This window comes from Gouania willdenowi, chromosome 5, assembly GCF_900634775.1.
Source record: "Gouania willdenowi chromosome 5, fGouWil2.1, whole genome shotgun sequence".
NCBI lineage: Eukaryota > Metazoa > Chordata > Actinopteri > Blenniiformes > Gobiesocidae > Gouania > Gouania willdenowi.
The window spans coordinates 18,487,066-18,511,561 of record NC_041048.1 but is presented as its reverse complement, the minus strand read 5'-3'; the positions used below and the strand labels follow the sequence as shown (position 1 = coordinate 18,511,561).

The following is a 24,496-nucleotide window of genomic DNA, read 5'->3' as shown; positions in this document are numbered from 1 at the left end:
TGGAAAAAAATAAGATTATATTTATGGGGTGTCAAATGTAAAAACTCGGCCACTGTTTCATAGCCGACATATTTTGAACATTTAGCTCACTTTCCACACATTTAGCTAATTTTTCTTTCATTTGAGACAAATTCATGTAAAACACATTATATATCATTGTTAAAAATGTGGAAACAAGAAAAATACATCTAAATGTAAATGTTAAATCTAAATGTAAAAGTGAAATATTAATGTTAAATGTAAATCTAAATGTTAAAGCGGTCGCCAAGTGTAAAGCTATGCTTAGAAATTATGCAAAGTGGGCAGATCAGCGCCTGTCGATCACGAGGCCCCGCCCACACTACCGACTGCAACATTTAAAATTTAGACATTATTTTAGCATTTAATTTACATTTAGATGTAATATTTACATTTACATTTATTTTTCATGTGTACACATTTTAACAATGAAAGAGAACATGCTGTTTTACATGAGTTTCTATCTCAAATGAAAGAAAAATTTGCGAAATATGAGAAAAGTGATGTTCAAAATATGTTGGCTATGAAAAAGTGACCGAGTTTTTACATCGGCACCCCATGTATACAGTATGTATCTATTATTTATATTGTAGGGGGAAATGGTTGAATGATAAAAGGATTGCTGGTTCAGTTTGTGGGGGGGTGTGATGCCAGCTGGAAGCTGCACCGTGCGCGCTCCCACCTTCTTGAGCTCGGGCGCGCTCCCTGCCCACGTGCACGCTAACACCGTGGTCCTTCAAAGCATTCTACGTCAGACAGACAGGAAGACTGAGGTCTAATCTGATGGTATGAGGAATGAGTGAGTAACTTTTCTGCGGATCAGATCTGAGTGCATGCGGTTCGGCTCGGGTCTGGTCCTTGATGCCTGCGCACCGGGCTGGGAGCAGGCGGGTGGACTCGCAGCTTCATGGGGACAGGGACTCGTCCTTGGAAGGACACTAAACTAAAGCCGACCGTATGGCGGACACCGGCCCTCAGTGTGGGCAGCAGCTGTGAGAGGAAATCATTGCGGTTGGAGAGGAGATGAAACCCCAAAGGAGACCGCCTCTGCTCGCCTTATCTGCGCTGCTGCTCTGCACATTAACGCAGGTTGCTGGTTCTCACCATTCATCATCATCATCATCATCATCATCGTCCTCAGACGGGAATAATGTGGGGATGAACAAGAACTTGCTCAGACATATCAACACCAGCTCCCGTCATGAAAGTAGGCCATCATTGGAGCTCTCCTCCAATAGCAGTGGGACACCTCCCACTGGGTCTGACCGGGTCTGGGGCTTAGAGACAGGGGTCTCACCGGTGTGTGCCTACCGGGTGATTGAGGGGGGCATCGGGGGCCAGCTGTGCTTTCGACACACCGTGTTTGGGTTCAGGTGCCACATGGGAGACTGTAGGACTGTGGCTTCTGCTGGGAATCTGGTGGCGAACATTCTGACCAATGGCAGCGTGTTGTTACAGTGGAGCACCCCCGGACCAGGGCCCAACTCCACCACCCAGAGGGAACACAGAGCTGCCGGCCAGCGTCACCGACGCAGAGGCTTCGAGCTGAGCTGCTGGTGGAACGGTAGCTACACCCAGTTCGAGTGCGCCGGGGTCCAGCTGGGGTCGGGCTGCAGGGACTTCCTTCTGGTCGAGCTGCACCAGAACTTCCCCTACCGCTTCTGCTTGCGCTCCCTGGACCGGAGGACCGAGCAGCGGGACTGCGTGCAATTCACACTGCCTCCTTCAGGGATGCGGGACATCGTTATCGCCATGACGACCGTGGGAGGAGCGATCTGCGTGATGCTGGTCATCATCTGTTTGCTGGTGGCGTACATCACGGAAAACATCATGAGTCCAGCCACGCAGCACACGCACGCGCACTCCTACCGCACGCACTCCCGCCACTGATGCACAGCTGACACACGTCAGGATGTCAGTCCATCACAGACCAACATCATCTCCAAAGAAATCACAGGACAATCACCCAATAATGTGTTTATTTTAGGAAAAATATAAGATAATAATCCATCTTCAATAATAATTTAATCCTTTCTTTCAAATGTTTAGTTGATCATATTGTATGATAATTCATCATTGTGGTTTTTTTTTTTTTTGGGGGGGGGGTTCTGAAGATTTACGCTTACAAAAAAACTCTTTGTCAACTAATAGTAATATGAATAAAATACATTTTAAATAGGATTTGTATTTTGGTCAGGGATTCTAGACTTTTATATAAGCCTGTTCATTTTAAAATTGATGACGTTTGACATAGGGCTGTCCAATTAATCACATTTTAATTGTAATCGAGATTTTGGTTAACACGATTAAATTTACCTGACCGTCGGTAATATTTACATTAGAAATATGGGCTTTGCACTCTGTAATAGTGTATTTATTCAGTTAACCTTTGGACCTTTTTAAATTATTGGGGGTTTTTTTCCAGTATAATTCTTATTTGAAGCATCATTTTTCACTGTAAACTGTACACACATTGTTTGTTTAAAAGTAGTGCAATAAAAACACAGATTTTTCGTCACATGATAATATAATCGTGATTACAAAATTCATCAAAATAATCGTGGTTATCAATTTGGCAATAATTGTGCAGCCCTATAGTTTGACATTAAAATTAAAGCAATATCAGCCTGCATGGCACAATCAGTAACACATTAACAAATAAAACTATAACCTTTACTTCCCTAGTAGGGTTGGGCGATATTGACCAAAACTCATCTCGATATTTATTCTCAAAATGGCGATATAGAATAGAAATCTCGATAATTTTATTTCAAATGAAGTCTGACCAGAAAGACAATTCTGGGTTAAATTTGCGAATGCAAAATGCCACATAGGCACATTTACTAACAAACACTTGTTATCCTTTAAGGCAGTGGTTCCCAACTATGGGTATGTGTACTCCTAGGGGTACTTGAACACATTGCAGGGGGTACTCTTGGAAACATTGATGAATCTATTTCCAACATGCTGAGTCATTTTTAAGCCTATTTCAGACACTGTACATGCTCATCCAACATCTTTTACACCCGTTGACAATAAACGGCATTAATGAAATAAACAATATTGTGGCCTTAATATCCTACTAAATTGTTACTAACACGTTATGCACATTACTAAAAATTGAGGTAAATATATTCTCTGATATACAATATTTGTAATGCACAAAATGTATATTTAGTGCGTTAAACGTACAGGTTGACATTTTCAAGAAAGGACTCACGGGGTACATGAGACAGAAAAAGTCGGGAAACACTGCTCTAAGGGACAGCACATGTGAGTGAGTGTGGCTTGTTTAGGGGAAGGTATGTGTTAGAACACACTCAGCAATCCATCAAACTGTGCTTTTCATGCTGTTCTCAGAAGTAGTGAACGCAGCAACTCCTAAAACAAGTATTTCAAGCAATCGATTGAGGCGATTTTGTAATTTTCTATATCCCCAATATAGAAAACTCAATATATCTTGAGTCTCGATATATCACCCACCTCTATTCCCTCGTTAAGTCACCCTTTAAGCCAAACCTAACCCTGGCCTTGTGTTTGGCACAATTTATTTTTTACATGACCTTACTTTTACATTTTTAAGTTCATCTTCAATTGCATATAGTCATCCATAACACGATCAAACTGAAGCACAATCTACCATTGCACTGCCTTGTAAACCTCTGCCAGGGTGCACTAAACCAAAAATCATTGCAACATGTAATTGACATGTTCACTCACAAATTGCTTTTTCTGAAGCCAGATTTCTTCAACTGTTATGTGGTAACGACTGCTTTGAAACGACGTATTATATGGTTTGATGTAAGACAACTCTGTGGACTGTGTGGGGTCTTGGATTTTAATGTTATGTGCCCCAAAAACACGAGTGTTTGTCAGTTTGTCTGAATTTTTTTGTGTTTGAAAATTGGACACTAAACAATTTATAATAAAACAAAAGTTGACTGTGTAGTGTATAGGTCACCAAGGTCATCTGAATGCAGAAGATTTGTACAGCAATAAATATAATTTAGACTGTAGTTACTTAAAGTTCAGTTGTGAATTTGTCCCTAAAGAATCAAGGGAAACAACTTCACTAAATTGCATTTATCACCCCGTCACATGTGGTTTTGCTCTTATGTTTGTATATGTTTGGTTTTCTAAAAAAGGCAATATACCTAGTGTGTAAAATCCAAATACTGTGCCATGCATCTTTAGTTATGATGCCTTTTCTTCTGCTTTTTGTGAATAAAGAAGCATTAATTTTGATGAATCTGGTCTCTGTCTAACTTCTCCTGTTCAGGGTCTGATAGTCTTGAGGGCACCGCAGCTAATTCAAGAGGCAAAGACAGCCACACCTTTAGCTATAGCCGGTCCAATACAGTGCATCACGCTAACACACACACACATTCACTTGAGCACCCCATGTACACACAATTAACCTTATTTAACTCATATTAGATATTGAAGTCAATCTCAAGCTTCTATGTCAAAAACACTCTTGATTAATTTCTTACTCTGAAAAAATGTGCTGTATTTTTTTCTATTTTGACACAGGACCTTTGATTCCAAAGTTTATTAATGCTCTCATGTTAAGTATAGATGACAAACATTTGCTCTATTATGTTAGATTAGTTAAGAAGACCAACAGATATACCTAAAACCTAAGCAACATATTGAATTTGGTCTAATATAACTATGAGTAGGGTAGAAAAGTGGGTTCACAAAATACAGAAAACATGAAAAAGGAAAAATTGTCAATCAATGAATTTAGTTAGAATAGAGTGACATATTAACATCCTTTTAAACATCAAAAGATTGATTAATATTTGGCATGATTGCATTTCATATGATGTTTATTTAACTTTATTCATAATCAGTCTGTGAAAGGTGCTATATAAATAAACATTATATATATATATATATATATATATATATATATATATATATATATATATATATATATATATACTATTTATTTATATAGCACCTTTCACAGACTGACGGTCAAACGCTTTAGAACACCCTAATTTTTCCTGTTACAATTCAAGTCGTGCAAGTCCAATGAATAGCTTGAAATTGTACAAAGGTAAATACTGAACAGCCAGAGTTTAAAGTACATTTCAAAATTAAACAAATAGGCCCTTAGCTGGTGCTAATAATTCCTACAGGTGTTCACACAAGCAGTGTTGGAACACACTGCTTGTACCAGACCCTCATGAGCATCAGGTGAACAGTGTTGTTCATGGATGCCATCATTTCTTTTTCAACTCAAATTGCTTATTTGTTCTTTGCTTTCATTTCAAAGTGCAATGACACAATAAACTGCATCAGTTATAGTAAAAAACTGGAAAAAGTGACCAGTAGTGTATATATACATATATATAATTATAGTATATTATATATAGTTTGTATTGATACAATTAACAATTTACAATAGGTAACATTAACAAAATTTACAAACACCGGCTTTCACATCAGCCATTAACATATAGGTATAAAAAATAATTAGAGAGAAATAATTCTATATACAATTTACAAATTTACAGTTCAAATTCAATACAAAGTTATTTGGTCAGCGCTTTAAAGTGATTATGTATGAGGATAAAAGTGATTGGAATACAATGAATTTAGGTTGGAGAATTTAGAGAAGTGTGTGATATTTTGCCAATATTAAGATCAGGTTTACAACAATGGATTTTTTTCTAATTGTATGTCCACATTAAGCTTTCCAATTCACAAACAAACATATGCCATTCCAGAATATGAGAGTATGTGAGCAGTCCCAAAACACATGAGTGATTGATTCTTTAACACGATGACAAAAAGAGCACAGAGGATCTACATTTGGGCGACATTTTGAAATAATACTGTTTACAGTGCAACGTTTTGGGTGACGTCATGACGCAGGCCTGGTAACCGGAAAAACCCACCCCTTAGTGACGTCAATAAATAAAAAAGAGGGTTCACCCGTCCGTCGTCCGCCATTTTATCTGCTTTCCTCATAGGGAGCAGACGCGGAAATATCATAGTGAAAACGGTTAAAGTCATATTTATTTGTATTTAGGTTTAGTTAACAGTTTGTTTTTAACTTACCAGAGACTGCCTCGCATTTATAGGTCGGTTAGTTTCATCCGGAGAGTCGCAATGCCGAGCCACCCGCTTCGTGTGGCGGTCGTGTGCTCGAGCAACCAGAACCGCAGTATGGAAGCTCACAATTTCCTCAGGTAAAGATGAGCCACTGGGAAGACGGGTGAACGGACTGAACGAGTACCACGGAGAGAGTCGAGTCTGTGTCCAGTGTTCCGAACCGGTTTCCAGCCGTGTCATAAGACCACCGGTCCGCGGGGCCTCTACGCAGTTAAACAATGGATCCACATCCGAGCGTCACAACGGAACTGAAAACTAGCAACAACAAAAAAAACACTACAGATAGGCTTGTGTTGATAGTTTTTCAACACTGTGCATCCACAATACACAGATGTGGTGGTTGGACAATTATTTTATATATGGTTTTGTGGTAGTTTCCCCCACATGTTGACACAACAGCGCCCCCACAGGAAATTGTTGGAAAGAGGGACTGCAGCTGTGCAACAGTGGGGGCTGAGAGCTTGTCATCTGATTAAATCCTGACCTGCTAACTTGATCTCATTCAGCCCAGGCTATAAATCTCACCTCACGAATTTTACAACTTTTATTGTATTTAAGTTGAGAAATGGTTCTGTCATTTGGCTATGGTACAATACATTTTTAATAAGATTAAAGTGGTCAACTGAGATTAAAAAAAAAAAATGATTGTGACTTGAGTTTAATTTAATACTAAAATGCCAGATTAGATTTGGTTTAATCATTTTGCTCATGATGTTTTTGCCTCACATGTCATTTTGCATTTGTGAATGTGTTCTAATGATGTACTCTTCTTTTCTTCCCAGCAAACGAGGATTTGATGTCCGCTCTTTTGGGACTGGGACACACGTGAAGCTTCCTGGTCCTGCCCCGGATAAGCCAAATGTGTACGACTTCAGAACAACATATGAACAGATGTACAGCGATTTGGTCCGAAAGGACAAGGAACTGTATCCCAGTTTGCACTCGCCCTCCTCTATTCCTCAGACAAATCCACATACTTGAAGTCAGCTTAGCCAACATGGTCCTTTGCCTTGTGTGTCCTAATCAGATAATCATGTTTTTTTGGAGATCTTATTGATGCTGCAACAGCCTAACAAAATGGGGGAATCACATGTAAGGACTCTAGATGTTACAGATGTTTGCTTATATTTACAGAAATCACAGCTGGAAGCGCGTGTACAATAACTAGTACACTTGATTGCTTTTTATAAGGTTTTGGCAAAGCAGCCTGACGGTGTTTATTATCTCCCAGCATGGGTTTCTCTGCAGCTTAATTCCTTTTTTGTTTTGTAATCACCCATATTAATCTGTTATTGGTAAACGTCTCAGGTAATGAAAGACAAATCTATAGAATAATTCTGTTAAGAAGTAAGCCTGGGCTGTCAGTTATTACTCTGATTAATAGCTTACTTTTCTTTATAAAAGTCCTGGCAAATGGTAAGTATAGGACAGTTGGGTTTTTTTTGTATATATATTGTGTAAAGACAACTTTTCAAATGTGTACAAGTAAAGAAAAATGTACAAATGCTTGCATTTTTATTAGTAAATAAACACAGTGAAAAATTACTGAATTTTCATTGTTTTAATAACCTAAAAACAAAGGTATGCATTTCTATTAGCATTTATTTGAGCCAAAATGTATTCATTTGGTTTTAGCAAATGCATGTAGAATTTTTGCTGCTGTATCTTTTTAAGTGTATTTATTAATCCCAATCAGTTGTGAATGTGTAGCAGCCCTCTTTGGTTTGGGTTGTTTTATATAAAGATGGTGTTTGTTTGAAAGAAAAAAAAAAGTTGCTCAGAGAGAGGCCTTCAGGTACCAGCAGTAGTCAGCAGATTGCATGTTATTCAATGACTGCTCTCCACCACTAGGGTGCAGTGTGTCTCTAATAATAGGGGAACTCTACAAGTTGTACAAATGAGACCAAAACACTGTTCTTCAACAGTGAAATGAGTTTATTTCATTTTTAAATGTGCTGGTGTCTCCTGCTGTATTCCTTAACCTCCCCCACTGTTCAGATACACACAGAATGGTATCCTACACATGCTGGAGCGTAACAAGCGCATCAAGTCAAAGCCTGAGCGCTTTCAGAACTGCAAAGATAGGTTTGACTTGGTCATCACCTGTGAAGAGAGAGTTTATGATCAGGTGCTTGAAGGTGAGGTGATACTCAATGCAATTACAATCCATCCACTATTGTCACTTTATACAATCTCATCTAATATTTGTTATTTTTTACAGATTTAAGTTCAAGAGAGCAGGAAACTCTACAGCCTGTTCATGTAATAAATGTAGACATTCAGGATAACCATGAAGAAGCCACGCTGGGTGCCTTTCTCATCTGTGAGCTTTGTCAATGTGTGAGTCTTCCACATTTTTTTCAGACATTATAAAAGTCAGCAATCCTTTACAATGTAAAAGGTCATTCATTATATTTTTATGAAGCTATGATTAAGTGCAGACTGTTTTAAATCATCCTGCAGATCCAGCACAGCGACGACATGGAGAATGAAATGGACGAACTTATCCAGGAGTTTGAGGACAAAAGCAACAGGCCTTTCCTTCACACTGTCTGCTTCTATTGACAAGTGCTGGGGAAATTGCAATAAACACAGACAGAATTAATGGCAATCAAACCGTACCATATGGACACCCAAGCATCTTACTGCTCAGTCAGACACAGTAAGCGCACGCTGTTTTGAGTGCCGGCACTGTCCCCGTGGTCAGGAACAGTAGCTGCTGTTGGACATGCTTGTAACTCACTCTGCCTTTATTCTGTCACATCAGGATCCCTCTGCTAAGCTCACAGTAAACTCACTCACTCGTTTTGTGTTCAAGAAGAGCTCTAACAAACACAGCCAATAGCTTCAACACAGCATGTTTATTTCTCCAATTCTTTCTAGTTCTGATTCTGTTGAGCTTATAATTCTTAAGATTGGAAAGTGGACATGTTTTTCCACAGAGGTTTGATTAAATCATTTTTTTTAAACTTTTGTTTTTGTGCAATCATGCATTGTAGGTCAGTTACCATTAAGTTTACGAGGATGGCCTATATAGTGAATAAGCAAACTTTGCAGTTGCAAAGTTTTTCTTTCAGTATATTCTACTTCTTCATATTTAAACTCTGATATGCTGTTTTTTTCCATGGTATCATAGTATGCTTTGGTTTTTCTTTTTGTAAACATGAAAGAGTTAATTAATTGTAATTATTTACAAATTGTAAGCTCAGCTCAGAGTGCCTGATTTTTCTGTATGTATATATGAATTTACTAAAGACTGAAAGATCTCTAAGTAACCGTCTTGTTTTACTGTTTGTATTAAGGTGTGGCTGTTTTCAAACAGACTCTTCAGCTAAAGATCGTCATCATTTACAAGATAACAGTGACATTTCCCACTTCAGATGCAATAATAGACCTCAATATTAATACATCCAACCTGAATAATTTCTAAAGTTGATTATAATGAAACATTTTACTTCCTCTTACCACAAAGACCAGTTTAATCCTAGGCACATGGACTGGGGAAGGAAAATACCAGATACACTGATATCTATACATGTCTTAAGACGGAGTAATATCTGGGCTATTTATGGGCAGTGGTTGTTTGTCGTAGGGCTGGGAGACGTATCAAGTTTTCTATTTTTGTGATATAGAAAATGTATATTTTTTATTTTATAGCTTATTTTGTATCAAATTACTTGTTTTAGGAGCTGTTGCATTTGCTGTTACTCAGAACAACTTCAAAAGCACAGTTAGATGGATTTCTGAGTGCATTTTAACCCAGACCTTCCCCTAAACAAGCCACACTACAAAACCATTTACTCACAGGTGCTGTTGTTTAGAGGAGAAAAAGCTAAAAGTGGCACATATTGTGTAGCAATTGGTAATAAATGAACCTGTGTGGCATTTTCCATCAGCAAATTTAACCCAGAATTGTCTTTCTGGTTTGACTTTATTTGAATTACAATTATCGAGTTATATCGTAGATCACCATTTTGAGAAAAAAAATATTGCTATACGTAGTTTTGTTCCATATCGCCCAACTGTAGTTTGTCATAATTCTCAGAATTAAGTCCTGGTAGCTTCAACTTTCAATACTGGTTTCATTTGCTGCTATAAAGACAGCTGCAAGAAAATGGAAACCATTTAGAGTATGAGAAACTTGAACTCACGGTAATAATTTGTTTTTAAATCATTAAACCTAATTTTAATCCAGAATTTACTAAATTATGAAGTATTGTGTTTTGCCATTGTAAATATTTAAAATAAGGACAATTACTGGAGTAGCCACCAGAGGACGCTGTAAATGATTACAAACTCATTTGAATGCCAGAACTTTTATTAGTTCATATCACTGCAGAGAAAACAGTTGCAGCAAACGCTGCACTAATGACAAACTTTAAGAACAAGCAGTTACATCAAGTCCTTCAGAATTCTTCTCCTTCACCCTCATCTTCCACACTGTCGGTGTCAATTTCTTCGTAATCTTTCTCCAGGGCAGCCATGTCCTCTTTAGCCTCTGAGAACTCTCCCTCCTCCATTCCCTCTCCTACGTACCAGTGGACAAAAGCTCTCTTGGCGTACATGAGGTCAAACTTGTAGTCAAGTCTGGCCCAGGCCTCAGTGATGGTGGTGGTGTTGGTCAGCATGCAAACGGTCCTCTGCACTTTGGCCAAGTCTCCTCCAGGAACCACAGTGAGAGGCTGGTAGTTGGTGCCTACCTTGAAGCCTGTGGGGCACCAGTCCACAAACTGGATGGAGCGGTTGGTCTTGATGGCTGCGATAGCAGAGTTGACATCTTTTGGCACCACGTCACCTCGATACAGCAGACAGCAGGCCATGTATTTACCATGGCGAGGATCACACTTCACCATCTGATTGGCTGGCTCAAAGCAGGCGTTGGTGATTTCAGACACAGACAGCTGGTCATGGTAGGCTTTCTCAGCAGTGACGAATGGGGCGTAAGTGTCCAGAGGGAAGTGGATACGAGGGTAAGGCACCAAGTTGGTCTGAAACTCGGTAAGATCAACATTCAGAGGCCCATCGAAGCGAGGCCGTGATTGATGAGACGATCTGGATTATGAGACGGTTGATATTTAAGTATGAAGGGTGGTTGATACCTAGATTCCTGCTGCATATGTCGTAGAGGGCCTCGTTGTCCACCATGAAGGCGCAGTCCGAGTGCTCCAAGGTGGTGTGGGTGTTCAGGATGGAGTTGTAAGGCTCAACTCCAGCAGTTGAAAGCTGGGGTGCTGGGTAGACGGCAAACTCAAGCTTGGACTTTTTAACCATATTCAACAGAGAGCCTCTCCATCAGCAAGGAGGTAAAACCAGAGCCAGTGCCTCCACCAAAGGAGTGAAAGATGAGAAATCCCTGCAGGCCATTGCACTGATCTGCCTGTAAAAATAAAGTACAAAAAAGCAATCAAAATCCTTATTAGCTAACATTAGGTTTTATTTCCTGCAATTTTTTATTTTTTTTAGTCAGACCATTTTATGAGTCCTATCCAGAACAAGATCGATGATATTTGCCCCAAGGGTGTAGTGTCCTTGGGCATAGTTGTTGGCAGCATCCTCTTTTCCTGTGATGAGCTGGTCTGGGTGAAACAGCTGACGGTACGTTCCTGTTCGCACTTCATCTATGGGGAAACTCAAGGCAAAAAGATTTTGTAGTTTCAAAATAATCTAATAAAATACACAATTTACAATAATCTAAACTTTAAAAAAAAAAAAAAAACATAACATTGAAGTTCTAATTGGCTCTGTTTTGATTTTTCCTGATGTTCAGTGACAGAAGATAGCATATGAGTGAATACACAATCCCATTTAAATGATGTTAAACCAGTGAGCTGAGTTCTTGATGATTGATTTCTTATTATTTGGTAATATAGAGTAATTCCTTTTCCCAGTATAAAATGTATTCTGGCTATAGTCACAGTTTTGTTAAATTATTAGTCATAGTTCCAGGGTTTGGGTTAATTACAATTTAAATACCAGCATTTTTTCCAATAACAATTCAATTACAATTATTATTTATCCGTCGAAAGTAAATTGCAATTACGTTCTCAATTACTAAAGTTCAATGACAATCACAGTTACTGAGCCCTAAATACATAACGTAATGAAAGTGAATTTATTAAAAAAGTTAATTATGCCATAATTGTAATTAATTATTAATTACAATTATAAGTGACCCCAACCCTGCATAGTTCTGATATAATTAAGAATCAATGATGATGTAACGATTACCGACCAATGACAGTAGGCTCCAGGTCAACATAAATGGCTCTGGGGACATGTTTCCCTGACCCAGTCTCATTGAAGAAGGTGCAGAAGGAGTCGTTTTCAGTTGTCTTATCTGAAGCCATCTGTCCATCTGGCTGAATCCCATGCTGCAGACAGAAAAGTTCCCAGCATCCATTGCCAATCTGGGCTCCAGCTTGGCCTACCTGGATAGAAATACACTCACACTGCAGAGAGTAAATATATCAGGATCCTGGCACCACTTAATCAGTTAGCCATTTGCTAATTTGTTTGTTGCCAAATCTAATCATTTGTTAAATTATAATAAACTAGAAAAGCACTCAGAAAGCGTAGACCTCTGCCACAACTTTTCAAGTGTTGGCGGAGGTAATAAATACATTTCTTTTAAAAGAGAGAGAGAGAGAGAGAGAGAGAGACTGCAGCAGATGCACATAAAATCTTGCCATTGTTTATTTTTCTTCTCCGATGCTCAGGGTTAGGTCAGATGTCATGTCAGGGAGGATATAAAAAGAGAGGGCAGTGTTACAACCTAAGGTGAGGGGGTGAGGTGGTGGGAACAGGGAGGAGAGACTCAGGTAAGGAAATGGAAAGGGCGGGGAAGAGTTGATTCTTTTTTTTTATGAATTATTGGAAACAATTAATTATCGGAGCTGTATACATAAAAACTACAAATGGGACCAGACTGATCAGCCACTTGACAGTCGTGTGTGATAGCAGGTAGTCATCAGTCCTAGCTTGAAGTCATCGGTCCTATAGCTCTACATTGATTATGTCATTGGTTAAAATATTAAAACATTAGAACATTGGTCATTGAAAATATGGATTATTATTCATAATTTCTTTTAACATACTATAATTAAATGTCCAATAGCTCGTATTTACCCATAATAAAATATATTCAGCTCAAAGCCTACAGAACAAACAGTTTTAGAACATCTGATTTCAACTTAATATAAATCTAATAACACAAAAAAAGTACAGTACGTAAGCGATTAGACAAATCAGATATAAATAACTGGGACACTCAGATTAACACTAAGAAAGAGAGTTTGACCAAAGTGCACGAAATCTAAATCATTAACAAATAAGAATAATTCTATTCTAAATACCAAACTCAATACACACAAAAAAAAAAACCTCATATACATACACATATACATAGATATACCTAATAAATCAAATACACAGACATAGACTCCTAAAATAATGAATAAATCAATAATCTTGAACATACTTTGTATTGCTTTATATCAGCAGTAAATGTCATCTTTAACTAACTATAACTGATCGTGTGATTTCTAAATGTAAAACATCTCCAAATTTAAAGAATACTGTAAGATTTAAACTTTGGAAAACTGTGCTTTGACCTATATAATTTGTGTATGTCTTTATCTTTGATGGGCTCATGTTTGACCCTGACAATCACCAATGTCTTAGTATCATTTTTTTTTAAAGACAGCAATGCATGTTTTGTTATTGCAATTAAATAAATGCATTTATTTTATTGCATAATTGTGACCATCATCAGCCCTCCCCAAGGAGGGGTAAGAAATACTTTATTAAAGGAGGATATAAAAAGAGAGGGCAGTGTTACACTTAGGAGACTCAGGTAAGGAAATGGAAAGTGCAGGGAAGAGTTGATTCTTTTTTTTTTTTTAAACTTATTTTTTATTAAGGTTTTTGGTACATTTACATTAACCCCCACCCCCATGAGGGGAGGGCCTTTGTGTTTTGTTTTATTTTGCTCATTTAGTATGTTTTTACTATAAATACCTTACGTGTGTTGAGGGCGTTTTGAGCTGTGTGTGAGTGTAAGAGACTCGTTACCTGTCTTCCTGGTTGCTGTGTGGGACTCCATCTCTTCCATGGGTTCTCTAACACGCACACACATCAGCCGCGCGCATACACACTCCGTCACAGGTTGTTGAAATGCTTGAGACTTGAGAAAGAAAAAAAACGGCACCGATTTGCCATACCAAATAAGTCCAAAATAATCAATAGTATCCAGCTGCAGCCTCTGATGGGACACTGGTCCATGTGGTCTTCTACAGATTAGAGGTTGTAAATGAACAGATTGGTGCTCTAGCGTCCCCTCACACTGAAAAGCTGAATAGCTTTCACTTCTGGGTAAACATGAATGTGCCGTCCGGGTGAAATAAAATTAAAATAAACATTTTGCACCACCAAATAACTTCAAAATTAATTCTAAATAACCATAAAATATTAACTTAACAATTTTTTAGCAGTACAAAAATATTGACCCAAACAAACTGCAACGTCATGAATCGGAAGCATCGTGTTCAGTACCACAAGGGAGCCGTAATCTCAACATAAAATTACGGATGCACATCGAAAATTTGCTCCACAAACACGCATGCAAAACTTCCTTACTTTTATAGATATAGGTGTGCTAGTGCTCCCTCACACTGCGATCAAAAGCTGAATAGGTTTCATTTGTTAAACTTCCCAGGCTAATCCGCATTCACGATAAAATTAAAATAAATGTTTTGCAACACCAAATAAGTCCAAAATAACGATGCACACACTAGGGGTAAGTGGAAGCTGTTAAAAAAGCTCCAGGTCAAACAAACAGTGTCGGGGAGAAATACACACGCGCCCAGAACTCCCTTGATTTATTAATTTTTCAATTGCTCAGTTGACCCGCTTTCCTTTGGTCCTGGTCAGCCTGCGAGTACGATGTGTCATTGACTGTCTGTTTTTGTCAGTGCTTTTTGGTCTGTTGTTTAAATGTCAATGCAGATGCCATCCTGTTTTTCACTACAAAACAAATCTAACTACGGGTACTAATAAAGTCACCTGAACCTGCTCGCCTAACACCTAGCACTAAGGCTTCAAAAAAGCAATTACAACAAAATAATGGCACCATCAACTTTAACCAATTTTTATCATCATTTTTATGTAAACAAATTATTTGAACATTTTCATCTTTCATGACACTACAATGCGTAATATTTCTGTTGCTGTGATATCATATGTATGGCGTATTCATTACATATTAAAAGTATTTTGTTCAAAAGTTAATTGGTTATGTCTATCATTCCTGTGACTTCATCCTCCATCAAAGACAATACAGTTTTAGGCCTAAACTGACAGACATTAGCACCTGGCAGAACAAAGCCACTGTAAACCTTTATCAAACAAATACATGATTTAAACTGGTGTCCCCTCATTGGAAGGAGAAGATTCCTTCTTTTGTTTCTGTGACAGCTTGTCTTCACCCTCTACAGGTGCTGCAGGAGGGCCTGAACTGTCACTTGTAGCTTCTGCATTAGTAGCATCTTCACATCTATTCTCTGCACTTGTGAATGGCACTGCTTGGTCGATGTCTGTAGGAGGTTGCATTTTTTCCTCTTCAGTCTTTGTATGTATATCGAGTACAGGTGCAATCACCTCCTGAGCTTCAGGTGCGTTGCTAACGGGAAGAATAAACCCCATTTTGCCTCCCACACCAGTCTCCCCAGCTGCTGGGGAAGTGAGGTTCTTCACTGAAGTCTCCTCGTCTCTATACAGCCAGTCCATCTTCTGAAGGTGCTGCTTGATAGCATCATCCACCCGGGCATCGATCATAGCTTCCGTTAGGATCCCATCTTCAGACGAGTACGCTGCTGCCTGGAAGGAACATGAAACAACTGTTCACAAACAATCAAGTAGAGGTGCAGAGAGTTGGTGTCGTGAGTCATACCTGCCAAGCAACTCCTAGTTTAGAGATCTCCCTCCCTGACATGCCATCTATCCGCTTCGCAATGTCAGAGCACTTCTTACCATAATCAAACTGTGCCAGTTTCATCCTCCTTAAATAAGCAACACACAAACAGAAATACATCATGACAAGGCATCGTGTAAAACTTGCATTAAGTGGTTATTTTCACACCATATGTAAAAAAAAAAAATACATATTTATTTTGTTTACATAACGTAAGAATTCTTAGTCAAGTTTCAGTTTAAATATCAGTCCACTAGATTATCATTAATGTCCAATAGTATGACATCCTGCCACAGCCAAGATGGTTCCTCTCTTTTGTTGACCTTAGTGACAGAAAAGAACTTCATTTTACACAGAACTCCTTCTCTAACCCACCGCTGCACCAAACTGGTTCTGATTTATGTAACTCATTTGTATCGTCTCCCATTGTTGTTGGGGAAAAGGCGTCAATTAAATTATTACTACCTTTACCACTTTGCATCCTAACAGGGATGTAAAGCCAAGGTTGCCTTTGGCTGCACGAGTCTATTGCCTCTGTCAAGCACACATTTTTAAAAATACATCTTCACTTAACCACACATTACATTGGTTACTTTGTTATCCATGTTGAACATGCTGTATGAACACTGCTTAATATAAGGCCTGTTCAACCCTTGAAGGAAATAGTGAAAAAAGATGACTCACTGCCTCCCTCCTGTGGCTGGCTCCAGAACATATTTGTCAAAGTATAAGCGCACCAGCCTCTCTCTCTCCTCAGGACCAGGCAGAGCAAAATTAACTATTTCATCAATGCGGTCGTTAATGGCCCAGTCAAACTGCTCTGGCTGGTTACTGGCCAACACCAACATAAACCTGCAAATAAGCGAAAACAGGATCATTAGCTGGGGATTAACTGGGATCAGGAAAGCATAATAAACATGCATGGTTTGGGTGTAAAAATAATAGTTTACTTTTTGCTCTGTTCTCCAGTTCTGTACAGAAAAGCATTCAATGTGGCTCTCAGGTCTTCACTTATTTTCTCCTATTAATGAATGAAAGACATCAGTGAGGAACAGCCACACATTGGATGCACATATTAGAATTGTTTGAGGTGAGGTGCAGACTTACAGTGGATCGCTTGCGGAGGAATGCGTCAGCTTCATCAACAAACAGCAGCAGCCTGTGGGAAGATTTTTTAGAGTTAGGACACAATACAGTGTTTTTCAACCCTGGGGTTGTGACCCCATGTGGGGTCGCCTGGAATTTAAATAGGGTTGCCTAGTAATTGTAGTAGTCTAGTAATTACTGATTCAAATTCTTTATTATAATAAAATTATTTTATTTTTATACTTTCTCAAATATAAATGTAGTTCAAATAAAATGCAATATACCATGTTTTGACTTGCTACTCTGTATTTCTAACACTGTAACAAACGTGATAAATTCTAATTCACAAAATTGTAATATAAAAAAAATGGTTGGGAACCACTGCACTACAATGAGACATCTGGAACACACATTTGTAGATTTAGATTTATATCCAACTGTAGTGTGTGTGTGTTAGGGATGGGAATCGAAAACCGGTTCCTTCTGAGAACCGGTTCCCAGTAATCCAATTCCCGGGAATCATTTGTTTGCCTGCACTGATCGTTGTCTTTAGTTTGCTCTGTCACACATTCTCACACATGGCTGATGACGTCACATGTAACAACAGGGACGGCGTCTCTGAAGGTCCATTTATAGAAATGTAAACAAATGCTAAACTAAAGCTTTACCGTTTAAATACATAACAATAAGTGCAGCTGTACTTTTGGTTAATATGTTCTTTTTTGTCTGAATTAGTTTTGGATCAAGTGGTTAAAGTTCAAAAGGTGCACTGTATACATTCTCAAATGTTTGTCGCCAAAATGTGTCATATGTTGTAATAATAATAAAAAATTATAATTCATCAATTTTATATAGCGCTTTTGTATATATTATTATCCAGTGAAAACAATCTATACCTGGTGGATTAAAATAAAGCTGATATCCCTGCAGGAAATTAAAGAGACAAAGATAATATAATAAAGTTAAAGCAAACAAAATCCATTTGTATTATTATTTAATTCTCTCACCCAATGAGAATTGATGAGCAGTATTGATAATGGAATCGGAATTGCTAAATTCTTATCAATTCCCATCCCTAGTGTGTGTGTGTGTGTCTGTGTGTGTAGTGTGTTGCCTACCCGCGTCGACTTGTGTTGGCCCAGTCAAACACTTTATGCATGGCAGTGACTCCATCACGGCCCATTGGCGCTACATCACCACCCGTCATAATAGCGTAGTCCATCCCAGAGTGCATTGCCATCTTCTGCTCAACACAAACCAGCAACCAGTTACTCCACATGCTGGTTTCTAGCCGTCTAAACACTTGTGTAGCTCAACACTCAGTTTACCTTTGCAAACAGGGTTTTCCCTGTTCCTGGGGGGCCATACATTAGGATGTTCCTGTAGAGGCCATGGTTCTGCCTCGTGTTTCTTGTTGCTATGGCAATATCGCGCACACGCTCCTCTAAGGTAGGCTGCAGGAAGAAAATGAAAGCCGTCTATTTACAGATATGTATAAAGCCTATATATTGTCATTGTTTTTAACATCTGATGTACACTTACACTAAGCACAACTCCCTCTAGGGCATCCTGAGGTTTACTCTTCAACCTTTTGATTGTCTGAACAGATGGAGAACATTACATGTAAGCCAAGGGCTCATTTTCAGAAACAAAAAGGAAAAAAATACCACCACATCTTTATCAGCTACCTTCACTGGATGTTTGATGGCCTCCCCGACAGTAAATCGAGACGTCTCCCGCACCAGTGAAGGCTTCCCAAGTCTAGCCTCAATGTAGCGGCCGGCCACCGCAGTGGCATTACGGGCTGAATACACACCAACAGCTAGAAGGGTCAATCCGGCCACCTGATGGCATGAAAAAGTAACAACCACACAACGTTAGACCAGTGAGTGAACGGAGGACTCACCAGCTGCACCCTCTAACCCTGTCTGTTTTAATTTGGTTAGTTCCATAATGCTATTGCACTTTTTCTCATATCGCAGATGTTTGATAACCATTGACATTTACTTTTATGCATGTGAAGGAAAAAAAAAAAAAATCTCATTTTGGTGCACTTACCTCATCATTACACACAAAACTCAACCATTACAAAACAAAATAATTAACACTATTCTGTCACTTCCGTGAGATAAACGACAAAAATAAAGCAACACGATCAACCTTGCTGTTCAAATGTCATTTACAACATATGTAGATAGAAATGTAATGCATCACCTTATCGGTAGGGAACAGTAGGTCGCAAAATGAAAACCAATTGTATTGTTAGCCGTTCTGTTGCTTTGAAATATTGTAGCTAAATACCATTAAACATTAAGTTCGACATTGCAAAAAAATATTGACTATGGAATTGCAAACAAGTTTACAAATATGGGTAAAATAAACTATTGTATGTTGTCATTAGTGTTAATTAGGCAATACCCAATAATGTGGCTGTATCTGTAATACAGCGACAGAATTATAGTGGTACTTTCAAGCCATCGCAGAGTGAATATTCCTCTGATTGGTCAATCTGCCATTCTTCAGTTATAATCTGTAAAACTTGCATTTCTTTTTAAGAGGAATAGGAGTTTGTGTGCAGGTCATACCGTTGCAGTAACTTTGTCCCAGTCAGACACAAAAGCTCTGAATCCTTCTCCAAACACAGCCCCAGCAGTTCTGGATGCAAGAACACAAGTTTTTTTTTTTTCTAATCAAAAGCTACTGTTGAGAATGTTTATCAACATTCAAATTTAAATGATGGCAGAAAATCTTGATGGTGAGAATATGACATCAGCCAAAGCCCTTCATACAGGACATGCAGCAATAACGACAGAAATCACTCACTTTATCGACTCCAGGACGGTTTGTCTGTGCTCGGCTGCCTTCAGACGGATTTGCTCTCGGATGATGTCAGCGTTTTCTCTCTCCACACGAGCTCGAGCTTTGGATTCAGCTTCAATACGCAGAAGCTCGTTCTTGTGTCTGAGCTCCATCTCATGCTCGATCGTAGCTATCAAAAGAACATCAAACCCCCAAAAAATGTTTAAAACCATCCTCGTCACCAGTGTCAAGAGAGGAACAATGTACCTTTCCTCATGGCCTCCTGTTTATGCACAGACTCCTCCTGTCTGCGAAGGTTCTCCTCATTCAACAGTTGCTGATGAACATTTTAAGAAGATATTAAGAAGCTGTTTCTTAATTTGAATGGTTGAGTCCTACATTTTGAGAAGAGTCTTTACCTGCTGTCTTAGTTGTTCCTCATATCGCTGTCTAGCCAGCTTGTCTTGGTACTGAGCTCTCTGGGGGGGGCAAAAAAAGCAAAAATCAGGGTTTGGTCAGAAATGTGTTCACAGGAGAAAACAAAAATAAATCAGATTTTTCTTTCTTTTCTTACAGCTTGATGCTGCTTGGTTTCCTCATTCAAAGTCTTCCTCCTCTCCTCAGCCTGGATTCGAATCTGGTCACCTTTGAGCTGCTCCACAGCTGCCTCATACTCCTGTTACAACCACGCAAAGGAAAAGGATTAGAAACGACCAAAGAATCTACCAAGTCAAGTTTTTGTAACCCCGATTCAATTTAAATTGCAATTCTACAGTGATGATTGGATAAGGAAAAAAAATTTGTGTCAAACAAAAGTTGAATCCTAAACTACCAGAAATGCATCACAGTTCCAAAAAACAATACACATCACATTCAGTGATTTATAATTATTTATTCAGTGATTTATTATTACTTATACTGAAATAAATAAAATCTCCATCAGAAAGGAGGTAAACAGCATTTGTATATAACTTTTTGAAATTAGTCAACTGAAACTTTTACTGTTCATCAAGCTAGTGCTTTAGAGTGTCTAGGTTTTAGTGTAGGAACAGGAGCTGGTCAACATGCTGGTTGTTAGGCTGCTCCAAAAGAGACGTTGCAATGTATTACAGTGTGAAGATCAACCTAATTTTTTTTTGTCTGAGCCACAGTTAAAATCTCTCTTTTTTCCCCCTCAAACTAACGACAGAAAAACATTTGTTTGTTTGGAAAGCTTGATTTTATTAACTCCTTACAATCAGAAATGATTGATTAGTCGTCATCATCCATCATCAATGTTACACTTGTCATCTGTGGCTTTACGTTGTACACAGTGTAAAACAGTTGACCAGCGTGGACATCATTCTGAGGTCTGTCAGAGTTTCATTTCACAAGCTGCAGCTGACGTGCCCACTGGGCATTTTGTCCCGTCTAAAACTGGTAAATTTGAACAGCTGATGGTCAATCTTTTGGCGTGCATGTGTAGCTTGAAGGAGGTGTGCGTGTCGCGGGGCTGTGATGTACAGGGTTGGATCTGCCTCATCTGACGTAATGCACGTAGTCAGCTTGACTGGCTTCATTACCTGGATAAGTTTATTCAATATCCCATCCAGGATCCGTGGGTCTGCTGCCGGTGTCTTATTTTGCTCTAACTTTTGTGTCCGGATGATGACGGACAAGATGACCAGTAATGTTCGTTGTGTTACACAATGCGCTACTCGTCCGGTGCATAGTTTAATACTGCTTTGGTCATGTGTCTAAATCCGTTCGCCATGGAATCGATTAAAAGTATGTTCATACTTTTGATTTAAATCGTACAGGTGAAGGTTTAATCACGGTTGTTGGTTTGTTTACTAAAGGGAAATCACAGCTGCTGCAACTCTTCTTCGTGCTGCAAGTCTTCCTCATGTTTACACTCGCTTGTTGGTGCAATATCGCCACCCAGTGGTCACCCACGTAAATGTGAAAAATACAACATCAAAAAATTTAAAAAAAATCGATACTGGGAAGTAGGGCTGAAAATAATCTAATTGCAAATTTTTCCTCAATTTTGCAATTTATTATGCGATTCTTTTTTTCAAGGGCCTCTTGACATGTATTTTTCAATCAACACAAGCAATAAATCAATCTGTTTCATAATAAACATTTTCAGATTTATTTAAACTTTAAATAAATGTAAAATGTAAATTTTAAAGCACAGATTACAACAATAAAGCAAACAAATCTGCGGCTTTTTATCTTCAACATATCTAACTAACTTCACATTTCATGAAACATGTGGACTGCACTTCTTAAACACTCTCTGAACTTAACAAGAAAACATTTTATTTTAAAAATTGCAGCCTTTGCAATTGGAAAAATCACGTTTTATGATATTGCGATAATATTGCAAATGCAATTAATCGTTCAGCTCTACTGGAAAGCAGAAACGATGATTAAAATTGGCATCCAAAAAAATGCGATAAATCGTAAAAAATAGATTTCCCCCCACCCTTAGTGAATGGTGTTGTCCACTGTACCTTCATCTTGCCCTGGTGTTCCATCTGAGTGGTCTGTTCCTGCATGCGAGCCAGATCCAGGGCCTCTTTGGCATGTCCTGGATGATACAAAGAGGTGATCTATTAATCACGTATCTAGGTTGATTTACCTGTTCCCCCCCACCACCTGTATGAAAGCTACTTATTCAATGTTAAATAAGGGCTGGGCAATATCAGCCAAACCTCATATCAATATTTTTTCTAAAAATGTTGATTTACAATATAAATCTAGATATTATTAACTCAATAAAGTCTGACCACAAAGACAATTCAGGGTTCAATTTACTGATGCAAAAGGCACATTTATGAACAAACAGTCGCACAATATATTTTCCCCTCTAAGGGACAGCACGTGTGAGTGAGTTCTGTAATGTGGCTCATTTTTGGACACTCAGAAATCCATCTAACTGAGCTTTTCATGTTGTTCTGACAAGGAGTGAATACAGCGACTCATAAAATGAGTATTTTAATACAAAATAAGCTATAAATATTGGCTATTGTAATTTTCTATATCGCCAAAATGGAGAATTCAATGTATCTTGACTCTCGATAGATTTCCCAGGCCTACATCAAATAGATTTATGTGGTACCACTAAAATCAATCTACACAGAAAAACAAGTATGAGTAAGTTATAATATTTTTTAAATCAATGTACAAAACATAAAATCAAAGTGCTAAACATTAGGTGGGACATATGTCATGATACTAATTATTTGCTTGTGTGTGTTGGATGTAAATGGCACGGGAACCTCCTTATCTTTATAGGCAATATTGTAGTTTTCAATGTCGCCCAAATAGAAATCTGGATATATCTTAACTCTTGATACATTTCCCAGGCCTAACTGCATTTATGAAGACTGGCATTCCATACATATAGATTCAATTGTTTTATTTATTTAATTTTTTTTACAGTGCGGCGGGGGAATATGTTTCTTGGTGATAGGTAGGGCTGTGAGACATCAGTTATTATCAGTCAAGTCCAAGGACATGTGTCAGAGGCGTCTATGAATATAGTGTGGAGGACAAAAGGATGCAGCAGCCCAGGACAACAGAAAGGGCTTCTGAGCATGTGTGCAGTGCCTCAATGCAAGAATACCTGCACACAGTGTTGAAAGTACAGGTTTCAGTGGTAGGTTTTTGTTTAGCTATGCAAGAAAAATAGTTTGACTGATGTTAAAAAAAATGTGCATCAGTCAGCAGAGTTGGTAGTAGTGACATGATGGTTTTGCACATCATGTCGCTTTAAATAAATCTAATTATCACTGTTAGTATGAATGCTGCTGCCAGACCATGTGGGCCTTAATATCTGAGCTACTGCATCACTGTAGTAACCATGTGTGCATGATGGCACCACCACCATGCCTCTGCGTACAGCTACAAGTCTTCTCTTTTACTATTATTATTATTTCTCCACGTTATAGGAACCCACACAGACCCACTAACACTTACGAGACTTGTCGAGCTCCTTGGCCGCCTGGGCAGCCCGTTCCAGCCCGGTGGGGTCGAAGTTGCTCCATTTGTCCTTGGGTTTATCTCCGCCGCCGCTGGAGCCTCCGGCAGGTGGAGGAGGCGGCTCCGGCAAACCGGGAGGAGGCTCCGGTTGTCCTCTGTTCAGACCGAAGAGCCACGACATGCTGGTATAGGGAGGAAATGAGCAGTTTGTCCAGTTATAAGCAGAGACTAGTGTCAGCTACTGCTGCTCTGTATGAGCACTTCCTCCACACGCGTGTCACGCCGCTGACTCATGCGCATGTGCAAGAGAAGGGGCAGGTGTAGCCAAATAACGGAAACGCTGATTCGCTGAGGATGTATATGTCATCTTCTCATTAGCTGCGGTGGAGAGGCGTTCTTTGGAGGTCATTCGTTTATTCCCGCCCATGATCCCGACGGTAGTCGCAAAGGGTCAAATCACATTGAAATAGAAGCGAATCTTATAATATTGGTTGCATCAGACTGTTCTGAGAAAGCCTGGGGTTTGTCGAC

At 38.9% G+C, this 24,496-nt stretch overlaps 4 protein-coding genes across 4 annotated transcripts; 2 read left to right on the top strand and 2 right to left on the bottom strand.

Annotated features, from left to right (window-relative positions):
* The first annotated feature begins 673 nt into the window (after positions 1-673).
* On the top strand, positions 674-2,046 carry fndc10 (fibronectin type III domain containing 10). The gene has a single exon (XM_028447543.1). It carries the CDS (start codon positions 1,042-1,044, stop codon positions 1,906-1,908), a length of 867 nt encoding a protein of 288 aa, XP_028303344.1. The 5' UTR covers positions 674-1,041; the 3' UTR covers positions 1,909-2,046.
* Positions 2,047-5,960: 3,914 nt separating this feature from the next.
* ssu72 (SSU72 homolog, RNA polymerase II CTD phosphatase) lies at positions 5,961-9,416 on the top strand. The gene is made up of 5 exons (XM_028448124.1): positions 5,961-6,221; positions 6,927-7,070; positions 8,143-8,282; positions 8,366-8,484; positions 8,608-9,416. The coding sequence occupies exons 1-5, from the start codon at positions 6,142-6,144 to the stop codon at positions 8,707-8,709; spliced, it is 585 nt and encodes a 194-aa protein (XP_028303925.1). The 5' UTR covers positions 5,961-6,141; the 3' UTR covers positions 8,710-9,416.
* A 1,134-nt stretch (positions 9,417-10,550) lies between these two features.
* On the bottom strand, positions 10,551-12,491 carry LOC114462980 (tubulin alpha chain-like). The gene is made up of 2 exons (XM_028446172.1): positions 12,433-12,491; positions 10,551-11,196 (listed from the first exon to the last, which is right to left on the bottom strand). The coding sequence occupies exons 1-2, from the start codon at positions 12,489-12,491 to the stop codon at positions 10,551-10,553; spliced, it is 705 nt and encodes a 234-aa protein (XP_028301973.1).
* Positions 12,492-15,273: 2,782 nt separating this feature from the next.
* On the bottom strand, positions 15,274-24,252 carry atad3 (ATPase family AAA domain containing 3). Its single transcript, XM_028447258.1, has 16 exons — positions 23,963-24,252; positions 22,495-22,571; positions 20,571-20,672; positions 20,416-20,475; positions 20,264-20,333; positions 20,021-20,186; positions 19,783-19,852; positions 18,886-19,041; positions 18,740-18,796; positions 18,526-18,651; positions 18,316-18,440; positions 17,219-17,270; positions 17,062-17,132; positions 16,796-16,963; positions 16,091-16,199; positions 15,274-16,017 (listed from the first exon to the last, which is right to left on the bottom strand). Exons 1-16 carry the CDS (start codon positions 24,144-24,146, stop codon positions 15,559-15,561), a joined length of 2,052 nt encoding a protein of 683 aa, XP_028303059.1. The 5' UTR covers positions 24,147-24,252; the 3' UTR covers positions 15,274-15,558.
* Between the last annotated feature and the right edge of the window lie 244 nt (positions 24,253-24,496).

Coding starts and splice junctions, on each gene's coding strand:
- fndc10 (XM_028447543.1), top strand. CDS start 1,042: ATGAAACCCCAAAGGAGACCGCCTCTGCTCGCCTTATCTGCGCTGCTG.
- ssu72 (XM_028448124.1), top strand. CDS start 6,142: ATGCCGAGCCACCCGCTTCGTGTGGCGGTCGTGTGCTCGAGCAACCAG. Junction 6,222..6,926: donor GAAGCTCACAATTTCCTCAG/GTAAAGATGAGC, acceptor TTTTCTTCCCAG/CAAACGAGGATTTGATGTCC. Junction 8,283..8,365: donor TTATGATCAGGTGCTTGAAG/GTGAGGTGATAC, acceptor TATTTTTTACAG/ATTTAAGTTCAAGAGAGCAG.
- LOC114462980 (XM_028446172.1), bottom strand. CDS start 12,491: ATGGCTTCAGATAAGACAACTGAAAACGACTCCTTCTGCACCTTCTTC. Junction 11,197..12,432: donor ACCTTCTTCAATGAGACTGG/GTCAGGGAAACA, acceptor CTCATAATCCAG/ATCGTCTCATCAATCACGGC.
- atad3 (XM_028447258.1), bottom strand. CDS start 24,146: ATGTCGTGGCTCTTCGGTCTGAACAGAGGACAACCGGAGCCTCCTCCC. Junction 20,673..22,494: donor AACACCAGGGCAAGATGAAG/GTACAGTGGACA, acceptor TGGTTGTAACAG/GAGTATGAGGCAGCTGTGGA. Junction 18,441..18,525: donor GGAAAACCCTGTTTGCAAAG/GTAAACTGAGTG, acceptor TGTGTTGAGCAG/AAGATGGCAATGCACTCTGG.